Source organism: Triturus cristatus, chromosome 6 (assembly GCF_964204655.1).
Source record: "Triturus cristatus chromosome 6, aTriCri1.1, whole genome shotgun sequence".
NCBI lineage: Eukaryota > Metazoa > Chordata > Amphibia > Caudata > Salamandridae > Triturus > Triturus cristatus.
The window spans coordinates 513,189,233-513,204,787 of record NC_140589.1 but is presented as its reverse complement, the minus strand read 5'-3'; the positions used below and the strand labels follow the sequence as shown (position 1 = coordinate 513,204,787).

General features: G+C 44.5%; 1 protein-coding gene and 1 non-coding gene across 7 annotated transcripts in view; both read right to left on the bottom strand.

Moving 5' to 3' along the window:
* Positions 1–15,555, bottom strand: part of RIMS1 (regulating synaptic membrane exocytosis 1) — a 1,904,179-nt gene that overhangs the window by 71,197 nt on the left and 1,817,427 nt on the right. For all 6 annotated transcript variants that reach the window (XM_085610935.1, XM_085610937.1, XM_085610936.1 and 3 more), the window contains one exon: positions 6,953–7,094. In XM_085610935.1, coding sequence (XP_085467061.1) covers positions 6,953–7,094 — 142 coding nt within the window. The remainder of the gene's footprint in view (positions 1–6,952; positions 7,095–15,555) is intronic.
* LOC146817353 (U2 spliceosomal RNA) lies at positions 5,618–5,806 on the bottom strand. Its single transcript, XR_014964967.1, has one exon. It is a non-coding gene; the product is annotated as a U2 spliceosomal RNA (small nuclear RNA).

Here is a 15,555-nt window from a genome sequence, read left to right as displayed (position 1 = left end):
TCAAATAGTAGCAATACAACAGCCTAAAATTAGTATTGAATGGGTGCATCAAGATATGTATCTGGGATACAAACGGTTTATGCAATAGATTCAAGGAAAGATTTTGCATTAATTAGTGATCATGAACTATGACATTATATGTCTACAAGGGACCCATTTTAAAATGAAAGAGGATTAATCCACAACAGCTAGAAATAACACTTTTTTGCTAACCAGTACATGAGCATTAGAAGAGTAGCTTACTTAAATTGGTCCAGAGTTTGAAATTAAAATCCCAGGAACATGGTAATGCTATTAGGGCAGATGGGTTATAATTCAGCTCTCTCTTAAGGGTACAAAATAAATACAGTGATGATCTATGGTCTACATGCTGACCATACAAATGCTATTAGAGAATTAGCAGAGGACCAGTGACTCTTGAAGGTGTATAAATTGTCACCCATGGCCTCAGATAGACAAATTAAAATGTGTTGATTGTACTTGACTATCAAAATTAAGGAGAGTTGTTACATATATGATACAAAACGTAAGTTTTCCAACATATGGTGCAATGTGCGTTTGGAAAAAAAGGTTTAGGTTTTTTAATCTGGGCTAAGTGTAAACAACACTCAATATTAGAATTTTATCTCAGTTCAGAAGATCTGAGCAATGTTGGAAATGGCCATCTTTTGCATGGTATTCCCCCAGATTTATTTTGGTTTCTTTTGCTGAATCCAATTTTAGTGGCCATAGAACTCTGCACACTGTACTCCTGCTAACCTTCCTGCTAACCACTGGAACAGTATTTGGCTCTCCCTTTTAAACTTGGTAAAATTGGCATGTACTTAATTGGCACATTTAATTTACTTGTAAGCTCCTAGTAGATGGAACTACCTGTGCACAGAACCTATAATTTAAATGCTTCTGGTGGGCTTCAGAACTCTTTGCGCCACCAATTAAAATAGCACTGCAAAACATGTCTCTTGGCCTACCCCTGCAGCCTGAGTGTGCAGTTTCAAAACTGCCATTTCGACATGGCAAAAAAGTCACTTTTTGCCAGGTCTAACCTTCCATTTGAATGCAGGGCAGGTATATTCAATGTTTTACTTGTCCTGAAAGTGAAAACCCTCAAAAGTTGCACTTCACTCTGGCAAGGCTTGCTCTCCCATAGGAAAACATTGGGTTACACTCAAGTCAAATCAAAGGGAATGTCCATTTCGACCTTTTGTCTTCACACTGGGTTACACTATAACAACATATATTGCTTAGTTTCAGTTTGGGAGCTGCTAGAAGAACGGTTCAAGTTTTTATATCTCTATTTTGAAAATTACACTTTTAGAAAATCATTTACCTGCCTAAGCCAAAATGGGCCTTTCTGCCAGTGTCACCTGATTGCCGATGGCTTCCCTGTGGAGAGATGTGTATTGCTCCTAGAAAGTGGACAAAGGGTTTGGGTTTGGAGAGGTGTTTTTCTGCTTTAAGCAAGATGGCCTGGGGGGCTGTGTCCACCCCCTTCATGAGTTTCAAAGCATGACTACCCTGTCACTGGCAGATGTAGCTCACAACTAGGCCTGCCTCCTTTTTTTCTTGCAAGTCAACTTGGCTTTGAACCAAGTGGGAGGAGGGATCTGCCACAGAAATGGTTTGGAGTGGCCACAATGAGGAGTTTGCCTAGTATCATAGCCCCTTTTAGGTGGGCACAGAGAGCTCTGACCAGGGGAAGAAAAGTTCAGCAATGAGGGGCACTGTGGTATAGGTTACAGTAAAACACACAGGGAGTGCTGCAAAAGTGGATAGTATCACCACCGGGAATGTTTACCCCATTGCCTAGGGACTGGGCAGGAGTTTTCCCCACCCACAGGATGGCACTCCGCATAAATGAGGCATGCCCAGTACTATCGTCAGAACACTCTGGGACCTGTGAAGATCAGAAGGACTGCCCCGCTGACTGAAACTGGTAAGAAGACAGGACATACTGACCTCAAACCAGTTCCCCAGAAGGGTCTCCAAGGGTCAGTTGGCTAATCTCTTGTTTGAGGTACAGGGATACAACAAGCTTCCAGAGACACTTTTCCTGCAACTGCCTAGGTCACCAGTACCAACTTCTGGACCCTGCTGCTAGCCTCTAATAGAGTGAATGCTAACCCCCCAAGTGATGTCCCCCGGGTCCTAGAACCTTGGCTCTTGTTAGAACGTACTCCTCTTGCCCCCAAACAGAGAAATATGGGACTTAAAAACGTTTTGCCAACCTTCTGCCTGGGGAACCGTCGGAGACTGGGACCATCATCAAAGCAGCAGCCGTCGCCTACCTTGTTGGGGGAGGGCGGGGGATGTGGTGGAAAATAGAATCTGCATAGAAGGACCCTTGTTGTGCAAAAGATGTGACAGATGGAACCAAGGACAATACAAATCTGTGTATGCGTAACACATAAGGGGATATATTGATCCTGGAATGTTATGCATTTACCTGTCCCACCATCAGCAAAACGGCTGTAAAGGCAATAAAGTTTGTTTTAAAAAAAAATCAAAGCTGCAGCCGTTGAAATGATTGTTTGGCTTCACATTGCTGGTTTGCCCCACTTAAGGAGGTCAGACTTTCAGGAAAGTTTCTAAGTCCAAACATAGAGGGCTTCACTGGAACTGACGCAGAGTGGCAACCCATTAACGTTAATGCTTTCCTGGAAACACGCTTCCGATTTTGTCAGCTCTGGTCTTTTCCACCTTCATCAAAAACCGCACTGGTACCCTGCGCATCAACACCCCATGGTTGCCGAGACCCACTTCGGATCCAGCTTGCCCCGCCCATGACTCATGGATAACCACTTTTTAGCCATACAACTTTCTAATTCAGAATGTAAACTTTCCACCAAAACCCTGGTTTCTGTATCCAACATGAGCTCTATTGCAGTCAGCCTTATATTTCACCCCGTCTAATGTGAGCAGATAATCGTGGTTGGCACTTTGTGCTTTTTGCCACAATCTTTAATTCAAACTTTAAAAAATCATATCTTCTATTTTGCTTATTGGATTTTAGTTGTTTTAGTATAATTCGATTTATCAAAATTTACTCTATTATTTCTAAATTGTTTTGGGATTTTTCTCGCATTGTGTTTTCACCTTAGTACTCTTTGAGTTTTGCACAAATACCCACCAGGTGGTGTACAATCAGGGAAATGCTGTGATTATTCAGCAAGGTCCAGTGCTGCAGGGCCTCCTGGCAAAAAGTACAGGACCCAACACCACCCTGTATATTGCAATACCACATGTTGCCATGAGGACCTGAACAAGCATTTCCTTAATGGATAGTAGTAAGGCTGTGAACACCGAGCAACTGGCCTGCATCTCTATCAGCTTGATAAGGAGGTGGGTCTCCACTGGAGGCCAGATTCCTCTGATCTACACACCTCTTGCAGAGAACCTCACTAACCCAGCAGCAATGCGTCTGTCCCCACTGTAAGCTCTAGGCGGGGTAGGAAGAGGGGTTTGCTGTTGGTTCAATTGCAGTAGAGCTGCCACCACTGCAGATTTTTTACAGTTTCCTCTGAAACATGGATGGAATCTGACAGTTAACCTTGGTACTGGGGCCAATGAGACTTCAGATCCAATGCAAAGCCCACATAAACCACCTGGCCTGGTCGACGAGCAGGATACAGGTGGCCATTAGGCCAAGAAGATTCAAAGGCATCTTCACTGTCCCAGGAATAAGGCTGAAACATTGGGATCATACCTCAAATGGCCTGGAGTCGTCGTTTCAGAGAGAAGGTCCAAAAGTGCACTGTCTCCAGGATAGCTCCAATGAAAGGGAGACTTTACAAAGGAGTCTGGTGTGACCAAGGCACATTCATAGTGAACTCCAATGATGTAGGGAGGTTTGCCAGCATCTGAGGGTGGTCTGAGGCTAGCTGTGGTGAGCGCCTTTAATAGCCAGTCATCGAAATAGGGGAAAATTGACACCGCCGAATTCCGAAGGTATGCTGTGACCACTGACATCACCTTCATGAACACCCAAGGGGCACTGGTGAAGCTGAAAGGGAGCATGGTACAGTGGAAATGCCTGTGGCACACTTTGAACTACAGGTATTGCCTGTGAACCTGTAGGAGGGGTATATGGGAATTGGTATCCTGCAGGTCCAATGCCACCATCCATTCTCCTGGATCTAGGTAAGATATAACCTAGGCTAGCATGAGCATCTTGAATTTGACCTGTCCGGAAGAAAAGGAGGGGTCAAAGTTCTAAAACAGGGTGAAGGCCTATGCTCTTTTCCAGGAATGGGAAATAATAGGAATAACACCCAGCTCTGTCCTCCACGATCGAAACCCTCTGTATGGCCACTTTCTCCAAAAGGGTGTCAACTTCCTGCCAGAAAATGCACAAATAGTCCTTCAAAAGACACCCCAATATTGGTGGAGTTGGCTATCTTGACGATCTGTCAGATGTTACTATTTGCCACATGTGGAGAAATTAATAATTCCACGTCCGTCCCACAGGATGGTCATGTGCAGCTAAGGATAAACTAAAAAGGCTTGGAGGCTGCTGCCAGTGAGGCTGGGCATTGGTAAGGATGCTGTCTGACAGACTTCGAAAGGACTTGATGATGACTGAAGGCAAAGCACTTAGTGATGCCTCAAAAGGAGTGAAATTGCAGAGGATACTGCAATGTGGGTGTGGAAAGAGTGAGGGAGCGCGTAGTAGCTCTACTCTCTTTAGAGCACCCAAATCAGAGTCAGCCTTCTTGAAAAGAGGTGAGACCCATTAAAAGGCATATCCATGAGTGACACCTGAATGTCAACCAAAATGTGTGTGCAACTCATCCACCTGTGGCGCTGGAGCAGCACACTAGTGCCAACATCTCTACCTCAGCAGTCTGTCATGTCCAGGCCTGACCAGATAAAATACTTTGCCGCTACCTGGCCATCTTGAATGGTCTGTGCCAAATTGGTGCACAATTCCTTCAGGACTGCTGGAAAGATCTTAGTTACTGAGTCTCTCAATGCATGGCAGTACCTTCCCAGCAAACAGCTTGCAATGACTGACATGAGAGTGAATGGAATAAACCATGATCTTCCTAAATGCCTCAATTCCTATTAACTCTCTTCCCAGAGGGGAAGTGTGAAAAGGCCCTGCTAGTGGTGGTCCGCACTACTAGACTCTCAGGAGTAGATTGCTGTATTTGGAAAGCAGAGTCATCTCAAGGTGGTGTGTGGCGATGTGCCACCTGTCTGTTTATGGGTGGACAAGAGCAGGGATGGTCCAAGTGCCTATGAGGGTGTCATTCAGGGCCCGGTTGAATGGCAGAAGGGGTTTAGTTGAGGATTGTCCAGATTACAACACTTCTATGAGGATGTTTCTGTGAAGATGTTAGTTCTTGCCTTAATGGTGGTGTCTGCGATCTAGGATTAAAACCCAGTTGTGCCTTTGAAATGGTATGAAGCTTCTAGAGGCATGCCTTTGAAGTGCACAGATGCCCTGCCTTACTGGCTCTGGCTTCAGACTACATACAGGGGGTATGCAGTACTTTGATTGAAGATAGGACATGGCCTGTTCAAATGTAAGTAGGGCTGTGCCCAGTTCCTGCCATTAATCCTCCCAGTGATGGCCACCCAGTCACACCTAAGCTCCCCATTGTGTGTGGCTGTCTAGGATAAGGACACAAGGCCCAACTGTTACCCAAACCCAGTCATGTGACCCAGAGACAGGCTGCAGGTACCAAATGGCTAAGGCAAGAAAATGTAAACTTTCTAAAAGTGGCATTTTCAGAATTGTAATTTATTAAACTGATAAGAACAGATACTACACTTGATCTTAGCCAAAAGGCCGAGAAGCGATAGAATTGTAATTTATAATCCAACTTCACCATAAGTTAGGATTTTAAATTGTGATTCCAGAGATACCAAACATAAAGGGGTTTCCTGTTCCCATTTGGAAATTACACTTATAAAATGTAATGCAGTAACTCCAATGTTATCGTATGGGAGAGATAGGCCTTGCAGTAGTGAAAAACAAATGTAGGCATTTCTCATTATCAGGACATGAAAGTCCTAAAAGTATATGGCCTGCTTTTTAAATGCATTGCACCCTGCCCTCTGGGATTTCCAGGGCCTTCCTTAGGGGTTGACTAATGTGCATTAAAAAGGAAGGGTCTGGCAAGGTCAAAAAGACAGTTTAAAACTGCACACACTCAGGCTGCACTGGTAGTCCTGAGACATGTATAAAGTGCTACTCAAGTGGGTGGCAAAATCAGTGCCGCGGGTCTACTAGAAGCATTTAATTTACAAGCCCTGAGCATAGGAAGTACCACATTACTAGGGACTTACAAGTAAATTAAATATGCCAATTGGGGATAAGCCAATGTTACATTGTTTTAAGGAGTGAGTACATGCACATTAGCACTGGTTAGCAGGGGTGAAGTGCCAAGAGTCCTATGGCCAGCAAAAAAGAGATCAGCAAAAATAAGGGGAGGAAGGTAACACATTTGGGGAAAGACTTCAGGTCTAACAGGAAGCATCAGCATTTAAGTTGTCAAGAAGATCACTCAATATATATAGAATAGCATGTTTTATCCTGGTCAAGAAAAATTAATTGAAAGTAATGTGGTCTTAGAAAAGGACATTGCTCTCTCCCTCTGAGAAACGCACTCCATAAAAAACCACACATATCTGCGGGTCTGGGCCTTGTTTTAGTTGCATATAGCAAAATAATATGCCCCCGCATAATGTGATGAGGGCCCCCTGAGTCTCCCATATCTTACAGTTATTTCTTGGCCTCAATGGGGGCCCCATTAAAGAAGTTGAGGACCCCAGCAGGGTTGCTGGCCCCACTGCGCCGTAAGGGACTGCGTTACACTACTGCCTTGTTTTCTTGATGAACACCGTTGACAAATGTGTACGTACAAAGTGTGCGGCCCCACAACAAAAATGTTGTTTTGAAAGTAAACAGTTTTATGAAGTATTTTTTCTTATGAGTTTTACTTACTTTCCCTCTGAGCTGTAGCTGTTGATGCTGCCATCCGTAGACTCGCGACTTGGCTGCCGAACCATTCGACTCCTCATTTCTGCAGCCATTCCAGTTTCTGTGCTTCTCTGTATAGTACTTTTCAACTTCTTGTGGCTAGCTACTGGAAAGAAAAGCAAACTATGAACCTCATATTTGAATAATATTTCCTTTCCACTCTCATTTTATTACCAGATCCACACTTGATCTGAAGCAATTGTTGCACAACAGAACATAAAATAACAGGCTGCAGAAGTTAAGAAACACTCAACTTGATTTCTTAGAAAGCATATTTGCACAAATCAAAGTAATGCATGTTTATCAATAAAGCATTACAGTATGGAATTAATTTTAAATGACAAGATATTTCCGTTCTAACCCTTGGTAGCAGCATACCTGCACTTTGGAGGAGGCACCAGCACTTTGCAGCACGCTGTCACCGTACCGGCGGCCCTGACCGCAGACTACAGTCTCCATCATCCCTTGCGCCGAGGGAGCGCCAACGTGAGTAGTCAGCGCCAGGTGGTGTATAAAAGCAACTGCGGACTCCCACACCGTGGGATGCGCGTGGGCCCGTCTGCGCCCGTCAGCGTCTGGAAGAGGCTAGGATGGGCCTACACCCTTGGTTCGTTTCTCAGCAAATCGAACGGAACAATCGTTGGCAGCTGGCTTTACAAGCACGTTCTGCATCATCAGGGGAGGTAGGACCGACTTTCTTTTGTGCCACTTGACTTTCTACTTGGGACATATTGATCATCTTGAGGAATAATTGCTGGGCTGGTGGCAGGAGCGTCTGATTACTTTTGGGAGCAGCCTCAATACCTAGGGTTATATACTTGTCATCGCTCTATTCCTACCTTTGACATCGTAGCGTAGCTGTACTGGTTTTTACAAGGCCATTAAGTCATGGGGAGGTGGAAGCTACCATTAGCCCCTCTAAGGGCTAAGGCTGGTACCAATGCCACAGTTATTACCATGGATTCTTTTTTGCAACGGGCAGCAGCTCTAATCGATAATGAGATTGAGCTGGTCAACAGGTGGCTCTCTAGGTCTACAACTAGTAGCCTGTATCCACCAGTTGCTGGAACCAGCGCACCCTTGGCGGAGGTTGATATTGAACCAGGGAGTTTAGCCATCTGCCCCGGGTCTCTTGATGGTTCACAGGCTGATGCTGAGTTTTCTAGTTTATCAAAACAACTATCTGAACAAGTCAGGTAGACAGGAACCTAACTGGGAGAAACAGAAGGTGTAGGAAACAATTTGATCCTTAAAGACACCGTTATCAGAAAGAAAGGGAAGTATTATCTCTTTCTATAGTCCCCTCACTCACCAGGGTTTCCCCACGGTGACATGCTTCATCATAGGGGTCCTCCCAGTCCTCTACGGACTGAGGCGTGCTGCGACTTGCGGTGTTACGTAGGAGCACTGGAAATTTTGTAAACTATGTGTAGTGCAAGTGAAGTAGTGGTGGAGTGGGAAAATTAAAATAATTAGCTAGTGGGCTACAAAATAAACTTTATTGGTGCTCTAAGCTGAAAAAATTAAAAACGGGGTAATATGACAAGGGACCCTAACTATAATGGAAAGGTGTGCCTAGCATATCTTGAAGTCAACTAGTTTCGAGCTCCCCAGCTCTTCGTCAGGACTACACTGGGACCAGCCCAGTGTCGAGAAACTTGCCACTCCTAGTCAACCTTAATAGGGTGAAATAAGTGTGATGCCACAATAGTAAGGCATGCGTTTTTTTAAAAAATATACATACGTAATGTACGTTAGCACACTGATTTAAGAAAAAGCAACACTGTGCCTCATGGTCACTGGAGGGGATGCGGAGATCTCGTACATTTGTACGTTGAACCCCACATGCTTCTGACACCTACTGGAAGCCAAACCTCTCGGACCGCAGAATGCGGTCCGAGAGGTTTGGCTTCCAGTAGGTGTCAGAAGCATTAAGGTTGACTAGGAGTGGCAAGTTTCTCGACACTGGGCTGGTCCCAGTGTAGTCCTGACGAAGAGCTGGGGAGCTCGAAACTAGTTGACTTCAAGATATGCTAGGCACACCTTTCCATTATAGTTAGGGTCCCTTGTCATATTACCCCGTTTTTAATTTTTTCAGCTTAGAGCACCAATAAAGTTTATTTTGTAGCCCACTAGCTGATTATTTTAATTTTCCCACTCCACCACTACTTCACTTGCACTACACATAGTTTACAAAATTTCCAGTGCTCCTACGTAACACCGCAAGTCGCAGCACGCCTCAGTCCGTAGAGGACTGGGAGGACCCCTATGATGAAGCATGTCACCGTGGGGAAACCCTGGTGAGTGAGGGGACTATAGAAAGAGATAATACTTCCCTTTCTTTCTGATAACGGTGTCTTTAAGGATCAAATTGTTTCCTACACCTTCTGTTTCTCCCAGTTAGGTTCCTGTCTACCTGACTTGTTCAGATAGTTGTTTTGATAGATATATTTGTGGAGGGTGAACCTAACTTTTACCTCTACTTCCCCTTATTTCTGGATAAAAAGAGTTTTCTAGTTTGCCAGTGGATCCATCCAAGCCCATGCTAAGGCCCCTTTCCCCGGTTATTATAATAGGAAACAAGAAGGGCAGTGAACTTAATCATCTACATAGGAATGCTAGGAACCTATTAAATAATACCAAAGGGGATGATGGACGGAGCGCCCGAGCAAATCAAAAACTCACCCCCAGTCAACTGATCTGGGATTAATCCATCATCATTCTTTAGCTCACTCCACCACCCCAGTTCAGACATGGCCATATGCAAATTAGTCTGACCCTGTGCCTCATGGGAACAGTCCAGCCCGAACTTCCAAGCCATGTCTTCCCTGGACCGGAAACAAGCATCCTGGGACCGGTTTCGGGTTCATAACCCTCATCAGCCAGGCTATCTTGAATCCAGTGGTAAAGTGAGCAAGGGACCCACGTCTGGGCATACCCTGCCAACTTAGGGCGAACAAAGCGATATCAAAGGGGATGATGGACGGAGCGCCCGAGCAAATCAAACACTCACCCCCAGTCAACTGATCTGGGTTCAAACTGGAATGGCATGGTGAGCAAATAAACGATGGATTTAGGCCCAGATCTCTGTACTGGGGTGAATGTATGACATTGTTCTGCATTCTGTCCATCAACTGTTGTTTTTGCATTTGTCACCCCGAGTGGGACGGGTATGCTCAGACGTGAGTCCTGTGCTCTCCATGCCACTGGAATCAAGCTATCCTGGCTGAAGAGGGGTGATACCCCGAAACCGGTCCTAGGATGCTTGTTTCCAGTCCATGGAGGACCTGGCTTGGCAGATCGGGCTGGACTGTTCCCATGAGGCACAGAGTCAAGACTGATTTGCATATGGCTGGGTTCAAACTGGAATGGCATGGTGAGCAAAAAAACGATGGATTTAGGCCCAGATCTCTGTACTGGGGTGAATGTATGACATTGTTCTGCATTCTGTCCATCAACTGCTGTTTTTGAACCTATTAAATAACCCAGTGGTTGGAAATCCAGCCACCAGTCGCAAGAGCACCCAATCATCTATAGAGGGAAACTTAAGGCCTGGTGTGGGGACAAAAAGGAAACTCCAGCCTATTGGGGGCAAAGCAAAGAAACCTAAATCTAATATGGCTACAAAGCCTATGACAACTGTGCTGGCCCCCCCGATCATGGATCCTGTGGTGGCTAGTCTATTGGACACAAAACTGGGCCATATTTATGAGAGGCTGACCCTGATTGAGAAAAATCTAGGAGTAGGTAATCGGATGGAACAACCGACGATACCAGGTGGACCAAGAGATAACTCGAGATTCAGTACGGTCAAGGACCTAGCCTCATCGACACATCCACCCAATAGCACTCGGAACCAGCTACGCTCCCAGCCCCAGACGCAACCTTCAGTATGGGGGAACAGAAATAATGTGTGCAGGTCAAGTAGCTTGCAGAGATACGCTTTCACAGGTGCAGGCACTGGAAGATCCTCAAATTCCTGGGGATCGCCAGCAGGGGTGGCACGGGAGCTCGGAGGTTGAGTTACAGAGCTTACCAGTTATTCATAATCTACCCGAATCTACTCCCTATGTAGTGATCTTGGGGAATGTGCCGCCTCTCCCACTAGGTACCAAAGAGGATTTCTGCCAACTAAAAAACAAAGTACTTCATTAGTTAACTAACAACAGCTCAGTGGGTGCGAGGGTGGCACAAAATATCATCATGGTGCGTCGAGTGAACTGGATAGGTAGCTCTCAGAAACTTGGTGGGGGTGATTGTGTTATTGTGAATTTTAACAGCTCGCATCTCGCTGAGAGAATTTTGTTTACGGATTTAAAACTCTGTCCCCACCAGTGTTGGGTCCTCTGTAAAGGTTTTACCGCTGGGCTTTTTTTTATAAAGTAGACTCTGTCGGGAATGGTAACAGGGACGCCCCCCAGGTTGGGTGGAAACATAGATTTCCTTTAGTAAAGGCACAACGGCCCCCTTCAGCTGCATACAGTTTAAATCAAGCAGCTTGCGAGTACATCGCACCGCCCCTGGAGCTATATAACAGATATTCTACATTATCCAGATTGGAGGAGTGTGATTGACTACGGGACCCTTTAGAGGCCTCCGGGGAGCCAAAGGTGCAGCAGAATGTTTCTATGGTGCAAAGTGAGGGGGTTCCTTGCATAGATAAAAAACATTTTCTTTCATGGAACATTGCAGGTTTGGCCGACAAGCTTCAGGATCCTGTTTGGGTGCAGTTTGTTAAACAATTCTCTGTGATTTGTTTCCAAGAGACGTGGTTGGTGGACTGCAGCCTATTTCTGGAGGGCTTCAAGGCTTTTTTTGTTCCAGCTTCCCCGTCGGTATGTGGTAGAGCTAAGGGTGGTCTGGTTATCTACATATCTTTGGCGGTGGATTGCCGGCTTCAGATTCTCCCGTCAAATAGCCCCGGGCTCCAGGCTTTAGTATTAAAATGGGGGGATACTAGCCTGGGCCTGATAAACATTTATAACGCAGCCATTTGCACACTGGGAGTGTGTAACATCACCCTGCTGGGTTCATTTATAAGGCAGTCCTGTAAATCTATATCACATAACCTGATGGTGCTGGGTGATTTTAACATCCATCCATGCGGTGATCCCAGGTCCACATGTATGGCTAATATGGGCTGCCCACGGATGAGGGGGTTCCACTTTGAGTACCTCACCCAGGGGGATCTACTGAACAATATATTAAATGAATATGATTTGATGCCACTTATGTCTCTCTCTGACCAGCATAGCAAAGCCCTTATCCCCTCCTTTAAAGGGAGAGGTAGTGGCTCCTTTATAGACTATATTTTAGTTTCATCCATCTTACAGTCTTTATTTTGCGGATTTACCATCCTGGAAAGCGCTTATAGCGATCACAACCAGCTCTGTGTGCAACTCAATAGCCCTTTATTATCTAGAAATCTAAGGGTGGCAATAACGGGTACGCTGAGACCAATGGACGGAAGGCGACGGCTAAAGTGGTCCCAGGTTTCCCCTGACGTTCTTCACTGTAAAGTAAGAGATTTTTATGCTGTAGAAATAGCGCTTTGTACCTCGCCGGGGTCTTCCGCGGGGATGTCCTTAGCGCTTTTGATTCTATTTCCATCAAAGTGGGTGAACTCCTAAGTGCTCCGACACGTAAAGTAGTTAGTCTAACTCCCAGATGGTTTGATTCATCCTGTTCCCAGGCGGCAAGGAAGCTGATGGAGGTCTTAAAAATTATCCAGAGAAACCAATCACTGATACGTGCTCATCGTAATGAGTACAAACAGTCTCTACTGCTCAGTTCCCAGAAGAAGACTCGATGGAGACTGATGGAAGCCCGGAGTCGCCGCCGATAAGGTAAGGATATTTCAAATTTTATTTATAATGCTTTTTAAAGTCTTTTAATACTGCGGGCCGGAGGCAGGTGGGAGGCGGGCGGCGCATAACGGAGCTATGCGGAGAGTGCGGAGATTGGTTCCATCTCCATGCCTCTCCGCGTAGGTCTCTTATGCAAATTACACCCACCCTTAATTTTAACCAGGCTCGCCCTGCGCTTTTGTTCCTTCAACTGTTAAAGGCTGACTGTTTTTTTTTATCATGGGTTATTTGTAATCCACGGTGAGAACCAGGGCCTGTCTAAACATTTAGTGACCCATCTGTGGAGTACATGTGGTGAAGAGGCTCATGATGTTCAGGTCCCCAGTGTCAGCTCAGTGTAAATTTATCTATTGTGTTTCTCACATTCTTTTTAGACGGCATACTTCACTGCTATCTTTTTTAGGTGGGGTAATATATTGTGTTCCTCCTTGTCTTCATGTGCCATGATTGTTTTTATATGTAATTGTATTGTATCATGTTTTTAATGAAATTTGGATGTGTTGGAACTTTTATGGTTTTCTGTACGTGAAACTGAATAAAGTTTTTTTTAATTTGATTTGACAAGATATTTTTTTGCTGTGCACTTTTTTTCCCAACAAATGTAATGCTACTGTCAGTTTTCATGTGAAAAAAATCCAGAATAGTTAAGAGCTTGATTGTTCTGAAGTCACACCTTTCTCATACCGCTAGCCACTGTTGCTACCAATTATAGGCACAATTTACCTATACTCAAATTATAACGTACATATGCCAAAATAATGCCGCAATTTAATACAAGGTTACGTTAAAAATGCAAGCGAATGTAATTCTCAAAAAAGCTGATTTAAGGGCCTGATTCACAAAGGCATGTAAGTGTAGTAATGTTACAACTGAGGAGTCTCCACACTCGTGCAAAGTTTCTCCACTCAGGGAAGAACCTCAACACTCTGGGGGGAATCTCTGCACTAAGAGCCGCAGTGTGGAGATTCCACCCTGAATATGGAGACTTTGCCACAATGCAGTGCAGAGACTACGCACTTGTAACTTTACTACACGTAATTACATTTGTGAATCAGGCCATTAATAAGTAACTATTTAAATATATGCCGCTCTTTTGATTGAGTTATTCCAAAACAAATAAGTGGATACTCTATCGAACCACAGATTCATGACGTTGTGAGTCTCTTCAGGTGCCAGACATACCTCCAAACATGATGACACAAAGCTCAAGATAGGCGCCAACCCTGAGCGCTGATGTCAGTTTATCAATTGGACTTTTCGGGGGGAGTGTGGCGGAACCAAGTGGCAATTTGATGCAGAACTCTCCTTCCTCTGCTACAAAATAAACATTTAGAAAAACTGCAGATCTCACCAGCTATCATCCGCATGGGGCGCTGATGAATGGAGGATCACCTGGGAACCCAGAGATGATGCTGTACTGACTTCATGGCAGCCTGCTCCAACTGGAGTCATAGTGAAAAATTGAGGCCCATGCTGCCGAAGGCGGGCCAGCAAGGCAGACCATTTCAGCTGCAATGGTGAAATCTGAGACTGGGAGCCTCCACCTGGTGCTATGTGTCCTCTCAAGTACAGAAGACTAATTAGACACCAGGCCTGCAACAACACCAAGACCTCCGGCAGTGGCGGCTCAGGAGGACACCCTGGCTACCTTGAATTATGAAAGCAGTCTGTGAGACCAGAAATGAGGTAGCAGGCAAGGGAGACTATGATATATTAATGCAGGAACCACTGATCCGGGATGCCACATTACTGCGAAAAGAGCGAGCTTCGCATCCATATGGGGCAAAATGTCTTTTCAACAGTTCCCTTCTTTTCACCACTCGAGTTGTCAAGATCCGTTACAGACTTGGGGTCAACTCTGAGCACTTCAAGAGCATAAATGTGTTGCTATATTAATGAATTCTCAACATTGACAGATGCAGTTGAATTGATTACTCAATGTACATAACACTAGTGATTCTTAATATGTTTTTGACAGATTAGGTATTATTGCCAAAAATTTATCTTAAAATGTCTGTTAATGGCATATTTGCTCAAAGAACGTTTGAGAAAGTTAAATTGCTATCACATTTTTTAAGTCACGCAATATGGATGAGATTTGAATCTGTAGCATTTTTTCTATGTTCATACATGTGCACTTAATCTGAGTTTCCAAAATGGTGCCTGAACAAGGCTGATTGACAAAACACGTCATGGCGGACTAACTTGGTTATGATCAGTATATTCGGTGAGTAACTAACACACACACACACACACATATATAGTCACTGAAAAAAACACAGGTTTCAGGGACATTATAGTTAGTTGGACATTTTACTCGCACAAAACAATAGAAATTCGGCCATTATCGTTAGTAGAGCTAACTATAACTCACGCCCCCGCAATGCACTGCTGATGATGTCACATATTACATCACTCATGACATGGTCAGTGACATCACTGATGAATCTTGATGATATTGCTCTGCATATATCACAATCCATTTATATATGGGTATATATATGTGTGTGTGTATGTATGTATGTATGTATGTATGTATATATATATATATACATATATATATTCACTTAAAAAACCATAGGTTTCACACATGTTATAGTTAGGTGGATATTTCACTCGTAAAAAACCAATGAAATTCCCCCGTTATAGTTAGTTCAGATAACTATAACTTGCGCGCCCGCAATCCACTGCTCATGACGT